This window comes from Anarhichas minor, unplaced genomic scaffold, assembly GCF_050575085.1.
Source record: "Anarhichas minor isolate MPS153535 unplaced genomic scaffold, ASM5057508v1 ptg000014l, whole genome shotgun sequence".
In the NCBI taxonomy this organism is placed as follows: domain Eukaryota; kingdom Metazoa; phylum Chordata; class Actinopteri; order Perciformes; family Anarhichadidae; genus Anarhichas; species Anarhichas minor.
Genome location: NW_027466460.1, coordinates 5,182,771 through 5,207,020, shown reverse-complemented (window position 1 = coordinate 5,207,020; position 24,250 = coordinate 5,182,771). Strand labels below are relative to the sequence as shown.

The following is a 24,250-nucleotide window of genomic DNA, read 5'->3' as shown; positions in this document are numbered from 1 at the left end:
AGCCTGCTCTTACTGTTTTGCAAGCTGTTGATGCTCTTCAGATTTGGCGTTGAATCATCGCCCCCAGAAAACTTTTCTACAAAAGGCTAATCTGCTATTACTTTGGTCACTTTTCAACTTTCAGCAACAGACTTCACTGAGACCAGAAATGCATCCGTTTTTGTATTTACACAAGGTATCTGCTGTACATCGTCCATCGTGGAGATGTTATTTAATCTTCATAAGCTGCTGTAGTGTGTGTGTATCACATTAAAAAGTGGACCCCTCCCCCCTTGTCTTCTATCTGGTGCAGAACAAAAAGAGGAAAATTTGAATGCAGAAGATACAAATCATTGCTTCTTGCAGGTTTGCCACCTTGTACTACGAGCCAAATGATAATGTGATAGTTCATCGATCCCAGTGAGGGAATTTTCATCTCACTTGCTCCCTAAGCAGGCGGTCTTTAGTGGTAAACAATCATCTTGCCCATTCTAAATACAGAATTAGATGTTATCGTTGGGGCGGCTTAGTCAATACTTGCAAATATGAAAATGGAAAAATTGAGGATGCTTGCATATGATGTGAAACTTAAATTACATTTGGAGCCCTGGACTATTTATGTGCTCATTTTGCTGATGTACTGTTGATTTGTTTCTGGGAGTTCTATACCGCTTCTGTGGTTTGCTGAGAGGACTTTAATAACCTGTGTTCATTTTGCAGCTCTGCCCAATTTGAGTATGAAATTAGGGAAGGAGATTATCATATCATTATTGTTATCATCGCCTCTTTCCTGCAAAACACTCATTCCATGAAACCTTGCATCATGTTGCTCATCCATTTTTAACAGAGCTATTTTTTATTGACTGCAGCAACATGTATCTTTCACAGTGATGACATTAAAGGAATACAATAAGAATTCAGTGCATTTTCTTTTTGCCTGTCTGTTCTCTGTTAAAAGAAGTAATATAAAGTAGATTACTCTTCTACTCTGGACTACAGCTGCAACGTTCAGTAAATCTTTTCACAGGCTAGCTCCCCAAAAGTGAAGCCAAAACATCCTGATCGCCTCCTGGTGGCTGGCTGTGAGTTTAAGAAGTGCTTGATTTGATATGCAGCAGAGTTTCCTATGAGCGTAGCGCGCACTTTAAACGCCACTATGATCGCAATTAATAATAGATTAATTGTGCTGCCCTGTCAACGGCAAATATAAAGCCGATAAAATGCAGGTCCTTTCTTTACTGTACTCTACTGTGTTTTGTCTTTGCTCGGTCTATCAAGACACTGGACTCAATATGTGGTCGACAGTTTTGGGCAGTACTTGGATTTTATTGATTTTGTGTCTTTTAACTTATTCTTTATTATTTGAGTTGAAAAATTTGGAACCGGTTCCAAGGCAGAATCCGCTTTCAAGATAGAGATTCAGCGTCTCGTACCTGTCACTTCACATGCCGCCTGGTCTCCATTTAACCAAAATGATCCCGGCTCTAGCTGCTTCATAAAAGGGATACCCAGTTGTTGTTGCCTTGGCAACAAATGCTCTACCTGGGGTGTATTGAAACATGAAAGAAGTCCTACCATTGATGCTCCCTGCAACAGTTGCATTGTGCCAAATTTGGTTTGTTGTGAAACTTTTGAGTCATCCCTTATCCGCAAGGTTGGCAGTTTGATCTCCTTCTCCTCCTGTCCACACTGTCCTTGATCGAGACATTGAAACCCAAGTTGCTCCCTGGGTGCTTTACAGCACACCACTGCTCCTAATAATTAGGATGGGTTAAATGTCATCTATGTACCAGTATGTATATGACCATTGTGATAACGTTTTTCTTTTAATTGGCTGTGATCACGTACTATATATATAAAATTCGGTTTCAAGTGCTAAAACTCTTTCTGTGTTTGCAAACACTTTTGGGGCTACAGGCACGAAGGCTGAGCAGAAGGAGAGAGAGTGTGAGACATCTTCAAACCGTCTGGCATAGAGTGCGCTAGAGTACACTAAAAGCCCTGGTAATCAATGTACACTGTCAAAAGAACACATGCGATCATGTAATCATGATGCACATGTGAACAAACACAGACAAGCACATGAGCACTACTTTCATATAAAGTAGACCCACAAAAAACAACCAAAACACAACCACAGCAGTGACACAACAAAGCTCCTGAATGGAAACTATTCCTTTGGCCTCCCAGCGCGCTGTGTGTTGGGGTAAACCCCCACTACCCGAGGCAAGCACTGAGGGGACGTCCTCGTCTTTCTGCATCCAGAGGGCGAGTCGAGCCAATTGGAGGAAGAGACAAGAAAACAAATACAACAAGAGATCCAGCAGGCAGCCCGGATCAAAACAGGAAACAGAACAAGAAAATGTGCCATTTCTACTGTAGATCTTGAAAATTCACTTTGATAAAAAAAAGCAACAAAAAAAGTAAAGAAAGCATCATTTCATAAAAATGCCATGACCTGATTCAAATGTTCAAAAAGGTTTCCAGTTAAGCTAATCAAACTGCAAAAAGTGGCTTGTGTGGAGGCACTGTAGATTTGTGTAATGCCTCCCTACTCCTGTATATACTGCTCAGCCATCCTGCTCTCTGCTAGTCCAACAACTCATTAGCTGACTCTATAATAAGTGGCGGAAAAAAGGCAGCAGCAGCTGAAGCTCAGATCTTAGTGTGAGACATTATGTACTTAAGGAAACGCTTCTATAAGAAGCTCTGCACACACATGAATAAATCATAATATTAAAAATACAGGAGAATAGTCTTAATGAATGGGGAGGGTCGGTGGACGTGTGTAAATGTGCAAGTGTCTTTTTTTTCTATCAACATGCATATTTTATTTCTCTTTGAAATGCTTGCAGGCGCGAGTGGCTGCCTTTATGTTTCCGTGCAGATGGATCTGTGCCAATCTTCCTGGAACATAATTCCTCTCTCTCTCTCTCTCTCTCTCTCTCTCTCTCTCTCTCTCTCTCTCTCTCTCTCTCTCTCTCTCTCTCTCTCTCTCTCTCTCTCTCTCTCTCTCTCTCTCTCTCTCTCTCTCTCTCTCTCTCTCTCTCTCTCTCTCTCTCTCTCTCTCTCTCTCTCTCTCGAAATGTCGAATCGTGCGCAGAGGCAGACACCACAAACAAAGCAGCGTGCGTTTCTAAAGCCTCTCGTCATGTCAACCTAAGAAGAACATTGTCTCCTGAAAGAAACCATGAATCAAGTGGGGGACGGCACGCCGCAGTAATCCGAACGGTAAATACGACGACAACATTGCCAACAGAAGCTGATTAATGCCAAGCATCCACTGTAATTATTACATTAGCATACTGTAATCTCGCAAATTACCATGAAAATCACCATTGGGAATACCAGGGTGTGATCTAAATGCTGAGAATTCCTTTCTTTTTAAAAAGTGACACTAATTGATGAGACTAATATTACGGGGGGGGGGGGGGGGGGGGATTCCGATGGAAAAATAATCACATGCAGTCATGCACGTGCACTGACCAAAATGCAACTCTATTTGAGCAATACATTATACAGCCTTAGCATTAATTATTCATTAATATGATAGAAGGAGCTGATGGAGGCTTGATGTGAGCATCCTGGAAACGCCACCAACACAAACATCTAAGCTGTAACACACACACACAAACGAACCACACACAAGCTCTCACAGTCCAGCGTGTCGTAGCTGTGAGTGCTGCAGGGTGCAGTATACATGCTCATCTCTTTAAGCCCTGCAGCTAATGCAGTGAACATGTTTGCTGAGTGCATGCAGGAAGTGATTAGATATTTAAAAGGAAGCAGGTGGCCCTATAATAGAGCACTCAGAGCAGACAACCCCCAACCCACCCACACTAACCGACTGGAGGAGGAGGAGGAGGAGGAGGAGGAGGAGGAGGAGGAGGTGGCAAGGTGGGGGATCTTTCCATTACCTCCCCCCCATTATACACTTCCTGTGTGAGGTGGTGAAAAGTGGAATTCCTTATGGATGTTATGCAACTTCCCTCTGCATTTATCTGGGGCACATCCCCTGTTTACATCACTAACAAAACACTAAAGTTAGACCCTCACGTTCCCACCTTTAAAGTGACTTCGAAGAACTTTTTTTGGTTATGAAACTGTCTCAATTTAATACTGATGCCTATGACATGCATAAGTAAACGGGACCATTAGTGAGATGATTGTCTATTTCAATGTAGTTATTCTTAAAGCTTGCCATGGTGCCACTGGGCCCAGCCAGTGATTTTACTGCAGGGCTGTAAACAAATATATAATACTCTATCATTTGAATACATATTCGAATAGTAATAAAAAAATAAATATACTGTATATTTTGCCTTTTAAATGTGTTTTTGTTGAGAGATTCTAAAGTATAGTTCCAGGAATATTGAATGAAAAACTATCAGTCAAAGTGATTTCACTCCAACCCTTACTGTTTTGCCACCACTCTCTACTTCAGTGACAGGTGAGCTGCCACAAACACATTTCAATGATAAAAACTCAAATGAAAAGTATAATAGTATACAATGCGTCTTCGATTCAAAGAACCGGAAACAGGATAAACCCCTCCATAAGGAAAGAAAATAAGAAATTATTGTTTTCAAATATAAACCATGTCAAGAATAAAAATATAGAATCAAAAATGACCAAACTCAAAATATATGGTCAAAGGCACAATTAATTACTTTTGTTTCCTGAAAGCAGTTAAAGAAATCTTGATAATTAGCAAAATAAGAGCAGTGATTTTGACCCGTTACAAACTGCTAACAGAAAGAGCAGAACGAGCTGAAGATGGAGAGACGAACTCTGTCGAACACTGTGGCAACTCAGCAGTTTAGATGCTGCCTTCACCTTTACTTTAACAGGTAACACAGCAGCTCGCTCTACCTCCCCCTCGGCTCGCTCTCGCTCTCTCTCCCTCTCCCTCTCTCCCTCTCTCCCTCTCTCTCTCTCCCCAGCCTGGCTGAAACTTCCACATGAATAATTGAGATGAATGACAGTGCAATCTCATTAGGGATTCACATAACATTCCATAGCTGGGAGGGACAAAGGGAGAGAAAACGTAATAAAAAGATGAAGCGGTGAAGGGACTGGGGCTGGAAGAGGTATGTATCTGTTTGATAGGGTGTGTGTGTGTATTTGCCAGACTAAACCAAAACTCAATTTAGAGCCAGCTGCCCATTTGATTGGCTGAATCGCAGCACTGATGACATCCTGTATTTTTCATAGAGAGGATTCAGGATCATGACTGGACACTCACTGACAACACTTAGGTCTCCTTTATCAATCCAGTATAAGTGTGTGTGTGTGTGTGCGCGTGTGCAAAAGAGAAATCTCCCACTTTTCAGTGAATAACTCAGTTTGTTTCACCCTGTTTGCCTGCACACAGGCAAACAGGTTATTACAACCCGACTACAATTTCATGGCTGCTGTGTTGTGACATGCCGTAAACCACGAGTGTGTGTTGTCGGTGCAGCTGCCCACCTCCAGTTCCTGCTCTCTCTGCAGGGCGAACTGTTTAAACGACTTGACAATGATTCCCGCGTTGGAGCAGTCGTAGACAAAAATGGACGGGCTCCCCATCCACGTCTGCAGGTCGTAGATGGACAGCGGGATGTACTGGGTGTAGTTCTGAAAGAGAAAAAGAGGGAGAGAGATGAGATGTTATTGCTGAAAACTCACATTTTATAGATTTGTGTTTAATTATTAACCAGTCATCTGTTTGATGAAGAGCGTGAGCAGAAGGGAGGGGGAGAGAAATAGTTGAAAAGAGAAAAATATAATGAGGGAGGGTGAGATGGTCAGAAACATACAGAGACAGAGACAATGAGTAATAAAACTAATAATCTTGATGCTATACAGGTGTTATACCCTATGCTTTTTGATTCTCCCACTACTTTCCAGACATTGCTGTAACACCAAACCCCCCCCCCCCCCCCCCCTGTTTCAGCAGCCAGAGAGTAATTTTAAAGGAAAAGGAATAAGTATAAGGGGTAAAATGTGAGTGGAGTTTTATTCATTTTACTTCACGTCGTGATTTTCTCTTCCCGATTGTACTGTTTGTGTTCATAATTACATTGCGAAATCAACTGATGCTCCAAAGGAATGTCTATTTATGGACGATAGCTAACAGATACTGCTAGCTCACCTACTACTGAGCTAGCTAACCTTACAGCTAAGCCGAGGAGGACGCTGTTTATATCTTGAGATGTCACAAACGCGAGCCTGGTCCATGAGTCCCTTTAATCCCGCTCACTGTAAACGCAGCATATAGCATCTCAGCAACAGATGATTTACAAGGTTCCAAGTTTTCCTTGGAACCTTGTAGCAGTAAAGGTCTAGAAGTCCACGGCTACTGTATATGAATGTGAGAGCATATTTCTTGTTTGTGTGTGTGTGTGTGTGGTACCTTATTAAAAACCCAGATCTCTCCGTTGACAGTGGGCCGTGGCACCCCGTGGCCGTTGTAGTGGAAGAGGACTCGCTCCTCTTTGGCGTTGCGTCTCAGCGACGTGCACAGCTTCTTCACCTCGTCCACTGTGGGGTCCAGACTCTGTTTGTAACGCGCCTGGAAAACAGGGAGGAAGAGAGGAAGGTGTCAGCATGATCGGTTTACATCTAAAACTGACACATACAGAAGTTGGAACTACGTTCTATCTAACAAGCTTGACTTTATGTGACAGAGTGTTTTCCATTCCATATTAACATTTGGCCACTGTGCTCACATAGCAAAAGGCATCTTAATAAAAGTGTTGAACAACTAATCATACAACATATTTACACATCGACCTATCATGCCTGCTAATCATCAGAGAAGAGCAGACCAAGCACATCCCTATTCATCATGTTGAGTGATGCAAAAACCTGCTGGTATTGGTGGCATTTAAATGAATGAAACATACAGCAAATAATGCCACGGGAAAAGAGAAATGCTTGGAAGAGTACAAACATTTATGAGACACGGATCTTCCAATGTGTTCTTTACATTCTTCATGGTGTGTGCATCACAAGGCTTATTATGAGAGAGGATACGTCAGCGTGATCCAACTGTGTCCTACATAAACACACGGCTCGCACATCCTTTCTATAACAAAACACACTTGCTGCTTTTATAATATACTTGTTTTAACGTACTGCTATCTGTTTGTTTACCATATTTTATTGAAAATTTTAATATTTTTCTATTTTTAAATGATGTCTCGATTATTGCACTGTGTTTATTGTTATGCACCATTCACCAACTCAAATACCTTGTATGTGTAACGTACTTGGCAATAAACGGTTCTGATTCTTTCTGCTGCTTAATTTAATAACAGTCATTTCAATGATCAATGACTCAGAAACAGGCAGGAGAACCAACTTTCTTTGAGGACAATGGTCCTGGTTTACACTTTAACCATGGCTCTACAATATAAAGAAAAAAAAATTGATTTTATTTTTATTTTTGACACATCACATTATTTATAAATTCTTAAATTGAACGGTACAGTATGAGATTAATTGTTGGTCAGGTGGTGAGTAAGGTTCACAGCTCGACATGTCAAGCTGACCTGCATGCAGCTAAGAGGCGAATAAGATGTTTTTCTTGCTCAGATATCCGAAAATTCAAGTAAACAACAGAGGAGAAAGCAACCCTCTGCCAAACTGAAAAGACTCATTCGGCAGCACTGAACTGGAATTTAAAACTGCATAACAGACAATGACACAAAGTATGTACAAATTTGGTACCACGGTTAAAAAACACCAAATGAAGGAAGATTATTAGGAAGAATGTTGTTGATCCCTCCGGTAGAGTTCTTCAGATTGGAGACTATAGGACAAGAAGCAATGAAGAAAACCTTTTCAAAATACTTAAATTAAGGTTGGTTTTTCCATAAATTTGCCACCAATCATTCATTACATTCATTACTAGGTACCACTGTGAAATCCTAAATTATGTACAATACAGTTACCTAAAAGGCCATGTCTCTAAATATTTCACCAATAAACTACATTGTTACACATTTTGTTAAGCTGTTTGTTTCTTGGAGGTTTTAAGCACTCTGTTTGAGCAGCCCAAAAATATGGATCTGACTCATTTATGAGGTGACTAAATGGAGCTGGCAGAGCTGATGGAGACATTTTGTTTGCAATGATCCAATATTATGTTGACTGATACAAAGACGTTGTGCTTTGAAAGATGTCAAACCTTTTCAAAGCCGAAACATTTAAAAAAAAAATAATGATTTTAGCTGAAAAACTCCAGACTTCAAACAACAGGCTGATAGCTTTAGTAGGATAGTTGGTCTTAAGAAGAAACTGAAATGTAACAAAAGCAAGTGTAATTTGAGGGTAAACAAGGACACTTTTACACGTCAGAGTGTGAACTTTAAACAAGCTGTTATGAAGGATATAACATATAGTACCAGTAGTGCAAATCTCTTGTATAATTCTGTTTTACAAATCAGGCAGAGCAGCGCTTTTTGAGTGAACATTTGAAGCAGATACTCTACACATAAACAAACACAAAAACACAGAACGCTGACTTGTAGGTGCTGCTACTTGTTGCTCTACTGCTGTCAACTTGTTACTTGAGATCATACTTCACCAGTTTCAGTGATTTTACAAGAGTCAAGTCAGCGTGATACTCATGCCTGTACCCGGGTGTGTGCGTGTGTGGATAAGCTGCTCGAGAAATTGTAAATGAGTAAGAGTGGGAGACGGAGGACGTGTGCATTGTTTGTGTTCCTTCGCTTCATTAAATGAAGTAGTGTGTGCGTGTGTGTGTGTGTGTGTGTGTGTGTGTGTGTGTGTGTGTATGGAAGGGACATAGAGGTGTCAACTAGTTATGCAACAGAAAAGCACCCGGATAGACCAGTCTGAATCATTATCACACTCACCAAGGCCCTTCTGTTGCATAACTAACATGCCTTTTACTAAACAGCTGGCCTCCTGACAAATGGCTTTGAATCACAGAAGAAGCCATATTTTAACCTCAACTTGCAAAACTTCCAACTTCTCAAACTGATGAAAAACAACAAGACAAAGACACGGCCTTGAATCACGACAGTTTTGAGAGAACAGTCTATCCGTCAAATCCAAACGTGATAATAGGAATGAACACAAAAGCTTAAAAAAACAATTAAATACAACAAAAATGATGCTCTTTTATCTTAAATGCAATAAAACTTGTATTTGAAATGCTCGCATAGGATACAGGTTTGAATTCATCCGTTTTATAAGATAAGTATATTTTATCAAATTAATTATGAATATGCCCTCTTATCTGATCCATCCCCATTCAAAAACTCAACATTTCCTTGATAAATTCAATATAATGTATACTTTTCAGTCATTTCCAAAAGCGGTAACTACCCCAGGAGGGATTTTGAGTACATTGCCAGGTGTTTATATTTCTGCTGACAGAATGTGTCACCGTGACAGAGTAACAACCGTGCAAGATGCAGTCATGAAACTTTACAGGTGTGTAGTTAAAACCAAAATGAAAGCTGAGTTTAGAGATGGGCGCGGTCTGAGCAAGGGGGGCAGGAAGTGGGGATGGGGCCATTTGCCCCTCAACTATATGCCCCGACCCTATTTGGCATCCTAAATATGTACATGTGTGTAGTTGAGGTTAAAATGAAGGCAAAGTTCAAAGACGTGTGTGGCCACGGGCAAAGGCCCCGGATGTATGGGGGTAGGAAGTGGGGAAAGAGCTATTTCCCCCCCCACACGCTTGGGTCCCTGGCTCGATTTGGCGTATCTGCCCGTGTGATCGCATCGAAAGATGGTCTCTAGTTTGAGATTATTTGAGAATTGACAGTATACAATGTATACCAAGAACAAACCGTCTTGTAAGAGTCAGTCTTCCCTGTGTCCAATGCATAGAATTGATAGAACAAATTTGTAGCCATCAAGGCTGTATTTATGACTCTTTGAGCTATACAGTAATTTATGATCCTGGTGTTTAAATGCTACAGCTGTGTGATCATTATTTAAATGATGCTAGTTATTAATCCTGATTTGCGGAATAAAACTATCACTTGCTTTTTGTTCTTAACATCACACATCCTACAGAGGCCAAGCTGAACAGACCTTGATCAAAGATGCCATATTTCAGCTTCCCGTACCTACATGAGTTTTGAGTTGCAGTGTGATAGCAGAGCTGACAGGCTGATTCAATTTGGGCATAATCAGATCGGAGCATCTGAATGCCAAGAGACGCAGCACTCGTTCCGACGATATCAAGTGGTATCTGAATGGCATAATGGTGTTACTGAGGGACCTGCAGTGATGGAGGAAACCAATCACAATATTCTGGGAGAAGGAGGCTTGAGTGTGTGTGACTTGACTCATCTTCTAACATTAACCGCCTTGACCTGAGGGGGGAGCTCCAGCCTCCTGTGGGGACCACCTTCCTCAAGAGGTTGATGCAATCTATAGCCGTCTACCTGTCGCTTCTTTACCTCACACCACCAATATAAAACACCTCCATGATATCCATCAAGGCCACTGGAAACAAACTCTTTCTAAAGGTGTGCTCTGTGCTCGCTCCGTCGCCATTTATCATCGTGTCACATCCTGAGAACAGGCGACCTTTTCAAAATACCGTAAGCATTCAGAATGCAATTAAAATACAGACTGTTAAGTCGTAAGGTCCAGTTGGAGCCTCTCTGGCTGTCACACACATCAGGCTACATTTTAGACAACACAATGTCTGTGGTGACAGCAAACAACTAGAATTGATACGCAAGTTAGAAACATTTAGAGTTACCATTGTGACAGAGTACTTATTTATTTAAAGGTAAAATCCGCCTGTGGACATACATTCTTCATTTGGAGACTTCCATGGAAAACGAATACTCTGATGGCTGTCTCCGAACTACGAAATATGATCATCAACATTATGTATCAACATTTATGACAGTGGAATAAATGCCAGTTTGTAATGTTTTCTGACTGGAAACATTACAATCCGTCATGGGATGTGCAGACCCAGGACAGGAGGGCTCTACAGCGGGAGATTAAACCCGCACAGAACATCATTGGTACCCATCTACTGAGCATCAGTGATATTGGTGAGAAGAGGTGCCTGCTAAGAGCCCAAAAGATATAAAAAAAACAATACCCACCCAGCCACACCCTGCTGCCATCTGACAAGAGAAACAGAAGTATCAGCTGGGATACCACACAACTTCAGAGCAGCTCCTTTCTTTTTTAGGCTGTGAGGCTCCTTAATTCTTATATTATAGGGTTTTTGTTGTCCGTGCGTGCGTGTGTGTGTGTATGCGTTTTTCTCATGTTGCAAAATGTGACTAAGACCTGCATTTTGTTGTGCAACCCTGTTGTACAATGACAATAAATAACCTTGTAAACTTGAATGTTTTAATAACCTTGTATGCAATGTAATAGGGAATTTAGCTTAATGGAATGCAGGCAATCTTTTTAAGCTGAAGGTAAAAAAAAACTAAAACTTAAATGTTAACTTGGATGACAGCATCGGCCACTTGTTGTCAAAGAGAGGTCAACCGCTGGTCTCTCAGTCACCAACCAACCTGTAACACTGGGCTTGTTTAGATGTGAGATACACCAGAGGAAAAGAGAGCAAAATGAAGACATGGAGGGAAAATACATAAGACAGAAATGGAGAGGCTTTCTCTCCATTTGCTCAATCTCATTAAAAAAAGTATATAGCTTGGGGATTTATGATAGCAAGGTATGAAATGAAACCTCACATATTCCAACAATACTAATCTGCAGTCAGCAAAGCAATCTGATCTGGAAAGGAGGCGAGCAAAAAGACAGCTTCTCCACAGGGATCAATAAAGTATACTTATTCAAATTTAGCTGAGAAAGCCAGTCTGATAAATAGCAGGCCTGTGTGGCGGTAGTTGTTTCCCCAGTTACAGCAGTCCCGCTGGGGCCAGTGTGTCCGGCTGAGTCAGTTCACAGCAGGTTGGATGGAGCAGAGGGAGCGATGACATGTCTCCTTTCCTCTGCCAGCACGCCTCCTGACTATGTTACCCATTCAGCCATTTATCAGTCCCAAAACGGTGGATTTAGAGGCATGAATGCTTGCACTTCTGAGGAGTTGCAGTCAAAACACCACAGAGAGATTTGAATAAGTTAAATGATGTTGTCAAGAAAAGAACAAATTGACCTCCTGATACTTTGTAAAGGCATCACGCGTTCCAAATGTCGGATATGTAACGGTACAGAAACACTCACGACTTAATGTTTTCTTCATCTGTTCTTGTGTTTAGGACGAGTCTGATGCTGGAAGCGAGCAGCAGGAGTCAGAACACTGCTGCCACAGCTGACTAAGTGACATGGGTTATGTAACTGGCAGATGGTCCAAATACACTAAGTGCTTGTGTACTGTACGTTAAACAGGATGAGATAATACAAAAAAAAGATTTCAAATACAAGTAGCTTCAAACACGAGTGAAGAAACTGTATCATATGACTTATTGAAAACTATTGAAACGCACCCTTCCTCTCAAATCTCCCTCCGTTTTTCAGACTTTGGTTTTTTTATGAGGCTTCCTCTCTTCTGATGGTAACAAAACTCACTTCCTTTAAACTTGTATGACATTGCATGCTTTCATGCGGCCTTCCCTTCCTCTACTGACATTTCCTTTACACATCCAATCACACCCCCATGCCCCTTAACTTAACTTATTGAAATATATCAATAAATTAAGTCTCTGCTGGATTACTGCGCTGTAAAATGGCATGCGATTAATGAAAAGGTATGCTGTATGGCAGAAAACTTACCTGTGTACATGTGTAACTATTTAACTGACGTATGATCTGGTGTTTCCCCAGAAGTTAGAGCAACTAGAGGGGTAATGACGCCATTAGCAGGTGACCAAATGAAACACACCGCTAAATTGAACAAATTTACAGATTTCTTTCGGTAGGAACATTGTTGGAGACAATCTCAGTACACAACTTAACATAGGTTTAGTTGTTTTTAGACATTTTGATGGAAAAATGTTGCATATATTACCTTTAAGTCCTGTGTTCAAGTCAGGTCAGGGACCTTAGTCACATCATGCCCCTCTATTTATATCCACACTCTATGTCCTGTGACTCATTCTTCACAACCAAAAATTCAGCTTTCTGAAAAATACGCATTCAGCACATATTTCAGAGTCATTACAGACACCAAAACTGATAAAAAGCACAAAACAAATGAGGCTGTAATATGTTCACAGTGGAGATACGCGACTGATTCAGTACCAGATCCTGGAGGCTTTAATAGGCTGTATTCGATTAAAAGCTCTGTGAACATGTTGTGTGTGCTTGTTTTTGTGTATGTAGCGTACATGTGTCTGATAGAGAAGGGGCAGAGAGACCCCTAAAGCACCAGTCCAATTAAAAGCTGAGTTCCCAGCAGCTCTCCCAAGTGTGTGCGGGTGCGTGCATGTGTATTTGAAATGTAGTCATTTTACCGTATCTGGGGGGGGGAGAGCTCTAAGCAAGCCATTTAGAATAACACTCAGAATATGTCTTTGACACTTTATCTTTTGTTTTGGCTCTAACACATTAGATAAAACATGCAGCAATAGCTCAGTTTCACACAGATCTGATGCGTTCTTCTACGCTCACTTTCCATCTCTTTGATGTCCGTCATGATTTATTTGCTAAGTCTGTTTTCATTACAATGTGACACATTAAGCTTTTTATAAAAAAAATACTATGTTTTCTGTCAGGATGGGTATCGTTAGGATTTTAGCGATATTAGTACTCTTATTGATACTGCTTATCAGTTTGGTTTCTTATCGGTACTCTTAATGGTTCTTTTTGATTATATTGTAAGAAGACAATTAACTTTGCTTTATTATTCTAGTATGTATACGAATAGTCTGTCTTGAGCAGCAATACAAGAAGTTCCAAAATCTTTAAAATACATTTGCAGCTAAACGATTAGCTAAAGGAATTAGCTTTCATTTAATAGCCAATTCTTATCAGCAAACTCTGTATGTCATCGCTAACGTTACCTGCAGTGGACGAGGATGGACGGCTGTCCGTCAAACAGTCATAAACTGGTATTACCAACTTTACTTGTGAGGGTTTATTTCATTTGTGAAAACGAGAGTCATCAGAATCTACTCGAGGAAAATTAAGCCACACTTTGGATCTTTTTTTCCTCTCTGACATGATGTTTGTACTGACTCAGAGTGTGAGTGTGTGTGTGTGTGTGTGTGTGTGTGTGTGTGTGTGTGTGTGTGTGTGTGAGACTCCGCCCCTCGTGCAAACAGGCACAGAGACAGAGTGAGGAGGTTTGTTATGCTGCTATCTCACTCTGTAACCTATAAAGTACCGATAGCAGAACTGTTAACTCCTGACCTTATCCATACTCTGGGTTTTACTCATTTAGAGACGGTTCCCACTTAGAACCGGGTTTCGGGGGGCATCCCTAGTTTTCTGTCACAAGTCTGCGGGTCAGACGAGGTCAGGTGAGCTCATCTCAATATCCAAAATATATACACATGTAATAGATTTTTGAATTTTCACACGATTATACTACTACTAGAAGGGCACAGATTAGATGTTTAATTTTTCTTGAAGTGCTGGTGGAAATACTCAAAGTGTCAGTAACCTGCGGTCCAATTGATGCACTGAAGCAGCTATTCTCGTCCCACAGCCGGCTGCTTATTACAGCGCTCTCCTCTGCTCTAATCAACTGCTGCCCTCATTTCCAGGCACCTGCAGGGAGAGTTGCACCAGTAGGTGATTGCGGAAGGATTGGAGCGGGCAAGCGGGCCACAAATCATTAGCCTGGAAACAGAGGGACTGCTGCTGTCTCCGTCTGTGATGTCGTGACAGTGTGTGTCTATGTACTTCTAGTCAGGGGATCTACTGAGTCAAATTTAAGTTCTATTAAAATCTTTTCATTATCACCCAGAGTCCTGATTTCAAAGGGCTCATCCTACAGCTGCCTGTACATGGTATGCATAATAAAGTCACTTTCTGAAAGAATGAATAAGCTAAGGAGTTAGAGTAGTGATTTATTAATACAACAATATAGTGAATAGGATAAATGACACTAGGCACACAGAGGAAGTCTGTCAAGTCATTGCTCCAGTAAAGGATGCATTTTCTCAATCCCAGGGGTCATCTGGAGTGTGGTAGGATTTCTGTCACCGACGCACACAGACAGACACACACACACACACACACACTCATTCATGTAGGTACAGACATAACTGCAGAATGAATACAGCTACAACACACACATTTTCAAGTCTGTGCCTGTTTGTGTGTATTTGTTCATTGTTTATTTTTCTCTTTACTATGCAAGTGTATTTGTAATATGTGCCTATGTGTGTTTCCCTAGTGTCACTCCCACTCAGTGTCAATGGCTCAGCATGCGTCATCACCTGAGGAAAAGTCTCCGTCTACACTGACAAAAGACTTTATTAAGTAACAGTCAACGGGCTGCAGTCAGTGTTTTGTATTGAGAGATGTTTTTGATATTCTGTTCACCTTATATTTGAATACAGGGCTATTACAAACTGGTAACTCATGGTGTCCTGGAATCCTCCTTTAACGCTACTCGACATATCTGCACTGGAGCAATCTGGTGCTCAGTGTGCCGCTGAAGAGCACTTTGATCATAGCTACTGAGGGACAATGTTAATGTCAATCAAGTTACAAGCCGGATTGTTGATCCAACAACTCTACATTACAGACCTACCCGTCTAATGTCCAGCCTTATGCTTTTCGCACGACAAGATTGAATACAAACGCGAATGGTAGACGCCTTAGACGTTTTACTAAAATGCACTTGCCATAAATTAATTTGAAAATGAAACGCATGTTGTATTATTTTCTTGTTTTGTCACTAACCACTCTTAACTTACAAGTAGATGCCATAAACATCATGTGAACTAAAGTGCATTAAGTAAAGTTGTCAGTCACTATGTCCCATTCCTCCAGGTTAAGTTATTAGTAGCTCCGCGATGTTGCTGCCTGTACGGCTCTCGTGTTGTGGTGTGACGTAATAATAACATTCGACTTGGTGGTCTAGTCGTCTTAACATCGCACGTCAGGGCTACTCTCTCTCTGCAGGGCGGAGCGGTGTTATGACACGTTTCGTCACCGCTTCGTAAATCCTGGGCACAACAACTGCTCCATCCATCATGTGTGGGTGAGTCGTGATCACATAGCGCCGCTCTACAGTCTACGGACGTTTGCTTGTGAGACGCCATGTTATGTGATTTTGGCCGGATCATGTGACAGGACGGGAGGTCACCGGCCTCAGGTCAGAAGGCAATAGGCAGCAACATCTAGCGATGCAGGAGGAGGAAGAGGTTGTGTGTGTGTAGTTGCAACTCCAGCCCACTGAGCATGCATGGAAATTACCTTCTTCCACAGTGTGTGTGTGTGTGTGTGTGTGTGTGTGTGTGTGTGTGTGTGTGTGTGTGTGTGTGTGTGTGTGTGTGTGTGTGTGTGTGTGAGACTCCGCCCCTCGTGCAAACAGGCACAGAGACAGAGTGAGGAGGTTTGTTATGCTGTGCGCACACACATATATATGTTGCTCTGGACTAAACACCCCCACTTCCACTCACGCCTGCCTGGAGGCCTACCACACTGGGAAATGGACATTAAAGTATATTTCCTACCTTCCTGCCTTATTCCTGGAAAACTGAAGGAGGAATCTATCACTAAAATAGTTCCCACATCATCAAATCTAATAGCGTTTTTAGATGCAGCTATAGTGTTACAGCAATGAGCGCGAGAGCATTTCTCTCCGTTCATTGGAGTAATGGCTGCACAGGAGGCTCCATTCATATTGCATTAAGTGCAATGGCATAGTGCAAAAGGCTCAAGATGACTTTATTGGATTGGCACTGTGTTACATCAGGAAAAGAGCATTAAAGCATTCACAGGAAATTCCTCACAGACCCCTGGACAGCTTGTTCTGCAATTTTATATTATATGACCTCCAGCCAAACAAAAAAATAAAAACAGCCACCAAGTTCTATGTGAATTGCAGATTATAAAACACCTACTGGTGCATTGTTAACCTTTAGGAGAGTGTGTTGTGAACAAAAAGCACAGAAATAAACCGGAAAGAGTGACCACTCTCTCTCGCCACTTACAGAAGTTACTCACCATTTATGCTTATGAGAAAACTTTACAATAACCTTTAGTATTATGGCACGTGTCGCAAACACATCATTATACAACATCATTGTAGACACCACATCTTAACCTTTGGTAAAACAATGGTTGCTGATGCTTAAATTTAAATACAGGGCATGTCCTATTTTCTGCCAACACATCATGGAACTGAAATCAAACACATGACAAGAACATGCAATCTGCCAGGGAGCTTAACAATAGGAACGTACACATTATGACTCAAAAATGCTTGTTTACTTTACAAGTGTAAGAACATGGTTTATAAAAGCAGAATGACCAACCTTTCAGGAGACAGAGGACCTAAAGGTTGGACTGCAAACCACCCCACCTAAAGACACAGATATCTCCTTCAAAAATAAACATTATGGTTCTCTGATCACCTGATAGCAAACAAGAGGTTTTGTCCAAAATGCAAATTAGTGAAAAACTCTACCTCTTTAATATGTTATAGGGTCGACACTTCTTTACATCTCCTGAAGTTTTCATGTTGTGCCAACAATCCGTTAAGCAACAGCTGACTTCTGGGTTTATGGTGAGTCAGGCTAGTAGATGAATCCTTAATGTTGCCCATGAATTTCAGTTTGACCTAAGACATTGCTTCAGTTTTCCTATTTGTTTATCATCACATGACTGACAAAAAAGGAAATTAAAATGAATTTAGATGAGAAGGAAGCCCAAGTCAGCAAAATTGTTAAGGTCTTTACTTTGTATTTTGAAGCCACTGGTCAAGGGCTGATAATGAAAGGAGTGTGTGTGTGTGTGTGTGTGTGTGTGTGTGTGTGTGTGTGTGTGTGTGTGTGTGTGTGTGTGTGTGTGCGCGCGCGTGTGTGTGTGTGTGTGTGTGCGTGTGTGATTCTAGTCACAATGCACAAAGCAGACAGAGAGGGATGTTTGGACTAACAAATATTGGGTGAAAAGGAGGAAGGAGAAAGTTGAGAGAGATATGAGAAAACTACAAGGTGAAGAGGAAAAAGGAGGGGTGAAGGGAGGGACCGGAGGAAAGTAATCATCGTCCTCTGCTTCCAACATCCTGAAGGAGAAAACCAATCGTCTGCTAGGATTAGATGATGCATTTAACCCAGTGGTTCCCAAACTTTTTCTGTCAAGACCCCCTTTGATGATATAGGAACATTGGACGACCCCCCCCCCCCCCGCAACCCGACCCCAAATTTGTCTTGGTTTTTAATGAATTGCATTATAATGCATGAACTGTATAAAATATTTTTGCGCTTTAGACCAGTCACAAATCTGTCCATCTTTGTACATACTTCCTTCTCTTATCTTTATCTTTCTCTGTCGCTCCGTATCTTTCTCGCTCTGTGTCGCTGTGTGTCTCTCTCTCGTTCGCGCTCCCTCACTCTCTCTCTCCCTCGCTCGTTCGCGCTCTCTCGCGCGCTCGCTCTCGCTCTCGCTGGTTTTGCCACAGTCGGTCTGTGACATGAGCCGCTCTGGTGGCGTGGTTGGAACACAGTGCATGTCACGTCGGTTATTTTATATTGTTTTACCGGTGTATGTGTGCGTCTGTGTGTGTGGGTTGGTGATGAAGCCGCGACCCCCCTGTAGTACCACCGCGCCCCCCCTAGGGGTCGCGACCCCCACTTTGGGAACCACTGATTTAACCGGTGGTAGAGGAGAAGAGGATGGAGAGGAGTCACAACCATATTAGATAACAAAAAACTCATTCGACAGCATTGTCCAGTTATTATGTCAAATGCCTCATTTATTAAGTCAAACACATTTTAAAGACAGCAAAATACTGAACTAGATTAAAACACTGGGAATTACAACATTGACCCAGGCGAGTTAGATTTGGTACGGCAAAAAAAAAAAAAAAAAAAGACAATCTCTGTGTAATACGCAAATCTCCAGCACAGAGCAGACCTTGAAAGTTGCCTTAACATAGTGAACATGTCAACAGCAAACATGGCAGAGTGTGCAGTTTTTTGATGTAAACCTGGAGCTTCTTTCCACGATCTACCAAAAAAATCCAACTAGATATTATTGTATGTTTCACAACAACTAACGCTGTGTCAGCCACTGCCAGTTACAAGCTCACGAACACGACAAACAAATAAAAGACACTAACTACACTCACCATTCTGATATGTCTACATTGCATTTTTACCGGTCGACCTAGTGCAAGCAGCGGAGGTGGGCAAGGAGCGAGGCCTGTCATATTTGCACATTTTAATATTCATAGATCCAGTATTTCTCAATGACGGAGAAAAGGTAGATGTGCTTGAGTTTGGTTCTTTGCTTTTTATGTGGAAAAGCGCTAAGCAAAATATGAATAGTATTTTTAGATACATTAAAACATGTCTTGAGGGGAACTTCTGAATGGCATTTAAACATCCTAGCTAGTGTGGTCGCTAAAAGAACAATAAGTTTACATTTTAATCAAGAGAAGTATTTATTCAGTCGACTCTTGTCTCGTCTGAAAACAATCATCTGTGGGGCAGTTTATATCCCGGCAGAGCAGGCTTTACAAGAAAGAAACAACACAACTAATAGGCTATAATAGCTCCTGGACTTTCTGCCACTTTCAGCACTGTTAAGACAGTTCGTTATTGGACAGAGGGGCAAATTTGCATGTCGAAGTTGAACTCAACACAAAAGTGGATCCCTTTTTGGAGAGTTAGCCGATTTTGTTCGGAAACTGCACTGCTGCCCATGTGGCCATACTCACTGAATAGCAAATAATCTGCATTACATTACCATGACTATTTTGTTTTTAATCATTCTCTTTACCCAACCGGTCTTTTCCCTACTTCCCCTCTGTCCAAAGGTCTGAGCAAAGGATCACCGAATGAATCTCCTTCAGCCAACGGGAAATTAAGTGTCTCGCCAAGTTCCATTATCCGCAGTGAGACAATGGATTCCTGCCAGCTCAGAGGACACTATTGTCTACCTGACTTCTGACCTCTCTCTGACAGGCCAAAACAGCCCCATATCTATCAATACAGTAGCACATGACACCAAGGACACTCAGACATTAGAAAGATCGTCCTGTGAGTCATGCTCTGTGACCCTTTCCAACATCCCTCCACAGAGACAAGGCTGCTGGCCTTTCTTTTGTGCTGATCTGAGCGCCCACTCAAGCATCAGTGCGGGGGCTTAAATGTTTTAGATATACACCTGCTGCTTTTATTCAAACACTTTACAGTGAATACTTTAAGGGGATTAGCTAATCAGCGGTAAGGACTGTGATGGCTGTAGTGCCATTTGACCTCAACATTATCCTGTAAGATAATGCATATCTTCCTCACTTCCCTGGTGTCAACGAGCAGTTCTCGACAAGGTTGCACCTGCAAAGCAAGCGGCCCGTTCCGAACGGGCACGCACTCCCGGTGGCCATGCCGTGAATGGGCCCTGCACTAGTAAAACCAAAGCTATAAGAAGAGATGTAGAAGGTAAGTAACAGGAAAGCTGTTTAAGCAAGTGAGAGAGGAGTTGATGAGGAGTTTGTCTTGAGTTTTCCGATGGAGATAAAGGACCATTTCTGCTCCTCTGACTGAAGCGACAAGGTTGTTTCACCACTGGGAGGGGAGAACTAGTCCTGGTGTCACACCTCAGCCTAATTAGGGTGTCCACCCAGTCGCTAAATGCTCCATATCAATCTCCTAACACGTGCCCAGTGTGTTCCTATTGGTGGGACTGCTTAATACAGAGATAAGCTGCTCGTGTTGACAGCTAGAGCCTCTATTTGTCTTCATTATGCTGGCTGCTCTCTTGGATTGGCTGTGATAAATGGCTTCCTCTGTACTCTCCCTTTTTCCTGTGCATACCCCCTCCTTTTTTCTCTTCGCTTTCATTTTTGGGAACACAATCCAACTTTTTCTATGAACATCAAACCAAGGTGGCAATATGTCTGTTTTGACAACTCTGAGACAATTATCAGGGGCCTTTTGATCACCTTGCTGACCAATTAAATCAGCTTATTATGTTGGCCAAGAACCATTTTCTGCTGGGCAGAAGCTACTTTTCTTTACAACATATATTTTCCAAATAATGTTGCCAGACATATTACATTATTTTAAACTCCCCTGGCTCTAAGGCCAAACTTTTTCTGAAGCCATGCGTAATCTGCGTGTAATTTATACCTCTACACCAGAACAGAAGGCTCATTGGAAGAGCAGTTAGGACACACACGCAGACATGAAATGTAGTTTGTTTTTGGTTACACATCAAAGATCATGCATCTTTTGATTCAGGTAGAACTCATGTGTGATGAGAAACTGAAACTAGATCTATCTGGTTCTTCTTTGGGTTTTTATTTAGGACGCACGCACGCACGCACACCAAAGTTTCACTGACCAGGGTGACACGGTCGACGAGGCATTTTGCCGATGACAAGCATGTTTGACAAATGAGATTTCAAGTCACGGTTGCACAGCTTGGGAAGAGCTGAAGCTGAACAGCTCTTCTCACAGAACTAAAGCAACAAGACACTGCCTATTATGAATTCTGACGGTTTGACTTGAGCCCATCTCAAATGTGACAAGAGTGAGTGCAGTTTGTAAATGGATATCTGTCGATAAAGCAGGAGAAAGACGGTCGGTTGCTCAGCTCAGACAACTTAGATCATGAAGTGTTGCATGAAGCAGATATGATCTCTGGAAGCCACTAGTTACTTGTTATTTACTCAATATAACTTTTAAACAATTTAGCAAAATTACATAATTTAGAATTGAAACCAGGGTTAGTTTTGACACAGATTTTAAATTTTGTTTTAGTCTTAGTCACTTTCTGAAAATTATTGTTGGATTAAAGTTTTAGTTTTGAATATTATTCAAATTTATTCAATGTTTTAGTTTTTATGAGACTTTTATGATACTGTAATGGATTTTGCGGCAGTATATTTCTCCTGACTGTAAAAACTCTAATTCGTAAATCAATATTTGTTATCAAACACTGAAAATGCTCATGATGATGTCATGCCTGTTTATCGATTGTTTTCAAGCTCAATAAACAGAAAATATTTGACCTGAATTTCTTACATTTGTTGAGGGCATTGAAATCTTACAGGACGATGGCGCTCTGGGTGGTTAGGGTTAGGAAAATGAAAACTGATCGACTAAAAGGATTGTCCATTTTTAAAAATGTTACTAAAAATCCTCTAAATTATATGATGCTTTTAATTGCAATAATTATCAAAGTGTGATGTCTACTGGAAAAGCCCCCCCCACCCCTTCTAAAATATTAAACAGGTATTCTCTATAAATAATTGTGTAGTGAAACGGTTGGTTTAAATTGCCTTGTGTCAGCTCATCCCTCTGTTTAGTGATGCTGCCACTGACCAGCTATGCCTTGGTTCTGTCACGGCCCTGAAACATAATATATTTTTTTTTTGGCCAAACCAAAAATGTTTCATAATACTTTGTGCATTGCATTGGTTTTTTTCATGGAGATTTGCCCTGAGATTTTTGAGCTTCATGTATTACTTCATTAATACTTTTAAGCCCTGTCCCTGTTCCAGAGAATAAAAGGTGGCACAGTAACAGAAAATGGAGGGAAGATGAGAGTTTCAGTGAGTGCGTGGCCTAAAAGAAAAGCACAATGAGAAAATGAGAGAGAGGAGGGGGAAGCGGAGTAGTGGAGTGCAGAGAAGATGTATAATGATCAATTGTCCACTGCCAGTGGCAGTCTACAAATCCCTCTAATCCTAAAAAGACTCTCCCTTCCTTTTAATGAAGCTGAGGGACAGGGAAGAAGAAAGAAACCCTGTAAAACACTGCATGGCTGGGCTTTATGGTTTTTGGGAGGATTTTCCTGACTCCCTAATCTTAGAAGAAGGTCTAATATGGTTCACAGACTTGAGCTCTTCAGCAGGTTGCCGTTTCTGTGGTGTGAACACATTTAATTAGGTACAATATCAACATAATGTCCAGGAAAGGCATAACTACAGGCACACTATCATGGAAAGATTGCAGAGGAGGAGGCTTAAGCCGAACACAGACTACAGGAGTGTCACCACTACCCCACAATCAGAGGAGAAATCTGGTCTAGGATGTTCGTCGGTACCGATGATTGGCCCGGATTACGTGGTAATGTGAGGGGATTACAGATCCAGTCTTAATCCTCCCAAACTGATGCAGACTCCGCCATGATTCATTTCAAACGAGTAAAATCTGGATGATACGTCAGTAATAATACAGTTGGACCACAATAGCCAATGAGAGAGACAAGCCGGAGCAGCTGACGGTATTGCCCAACAACTGTAAACATTGTAGCCCTTGAGGCTAGCATTAGCTGGCATACTAGATATTGGCAAATATATACACTGACTGTTCAAGTCTCACCTCCTGTTCTCTCTGAAGAATAGACAACCTGTGTTGACCTCATCTCTCCAAACACTGTCTCATCCAGACTCACTTAGCAGTTTGCTTTTGTTTTTTCTCACTGCGAAGCATTACTACCACAAGTTGTTGTACCACAGAAGTCTCCTTTTTGTTTACATCTGCATCCCATGAGGTCACGCGCAGTCATGTGAGGTGGTGGATTGCTCCATAGATATAAAACAGTGGATAATAGTCATAACTATTTGGATAATCGTCCGCCATCTTACTTGGGTATTGTTTACCATCACCAGCAATGGGCAGCAACTGGTTTACATTCTAAAACTGTGATTAAAAAAACTCCTGTAGTCTGAGCACGACTTTAAATCAGCTACTGTGGGGAGTCTGGAAAATCAAGGCCATGCATGACAGCATTACAGGAAGAACAAAGACTCGAGAAAAGCTTTTCACCAGTGTATCTCATTCAGTCAAGTGAGTCACAGCCTATTCAACATTTCAAGAGTTCATCCGCAGTGGTTTTTCTTTTCTATCCCCCTAATGAAAATGTGTTTGCCTGTTTCAAAGAGAGAAATAACACAAGAAAAACCTTCGATATCAAATTGCACATACAGATTCAATATATATTGAATCAGCACCATAAGGATCAATGTTATATAGTGAATGTTACCAGGAGGGCCTTGCTAATTCAAGTCCATAGATTCCATAACCAGTAAAATGTATGTCTTTTTGAATATGGGAACCAACTGACCTGTGACAATTTATTTTTTAATTTTACATCTTGATTTGTTTACATCCATGTTTACTTGTCAGTCTTCTTCACTTAATGGTGCAATGACGGTGCAGAATAGTGTGTA

General features: G+C 41.4%; 1 protein-coding gene across 4 annotated transcripts in view; it reads right to left on the bottom strand.

Annotated features, from left to right (window-relative positions):
• The window catches only part of rptor (regulatory associated protein of MTOR, complex 1), a 141,028-nt gene that overhangs the window by 91,903 nt on the left and 24,875 nt on the right, over positions 1–24,250 (bottom strand). For all 4 annotated transcript variants that reach the window (XM_076091161.1, XM_076091163.1, XM_076091162.1 and 1 more), the window contains exons 5-6: positions 6,374–6,532; positions 5,449–5,595 (exon numbers count right to left, since the gene is read on the bottom strand). In XM_076091161.1, the coding sequence (XP_075947276.1) occupies positions 5,449–5,595; positions 6,374–6,532 (306 nt within the window). The remainder of the gene's footprint in view (positions 1–5,448; positions 5,596–6,373; positions 6,533–24,250) is intronic.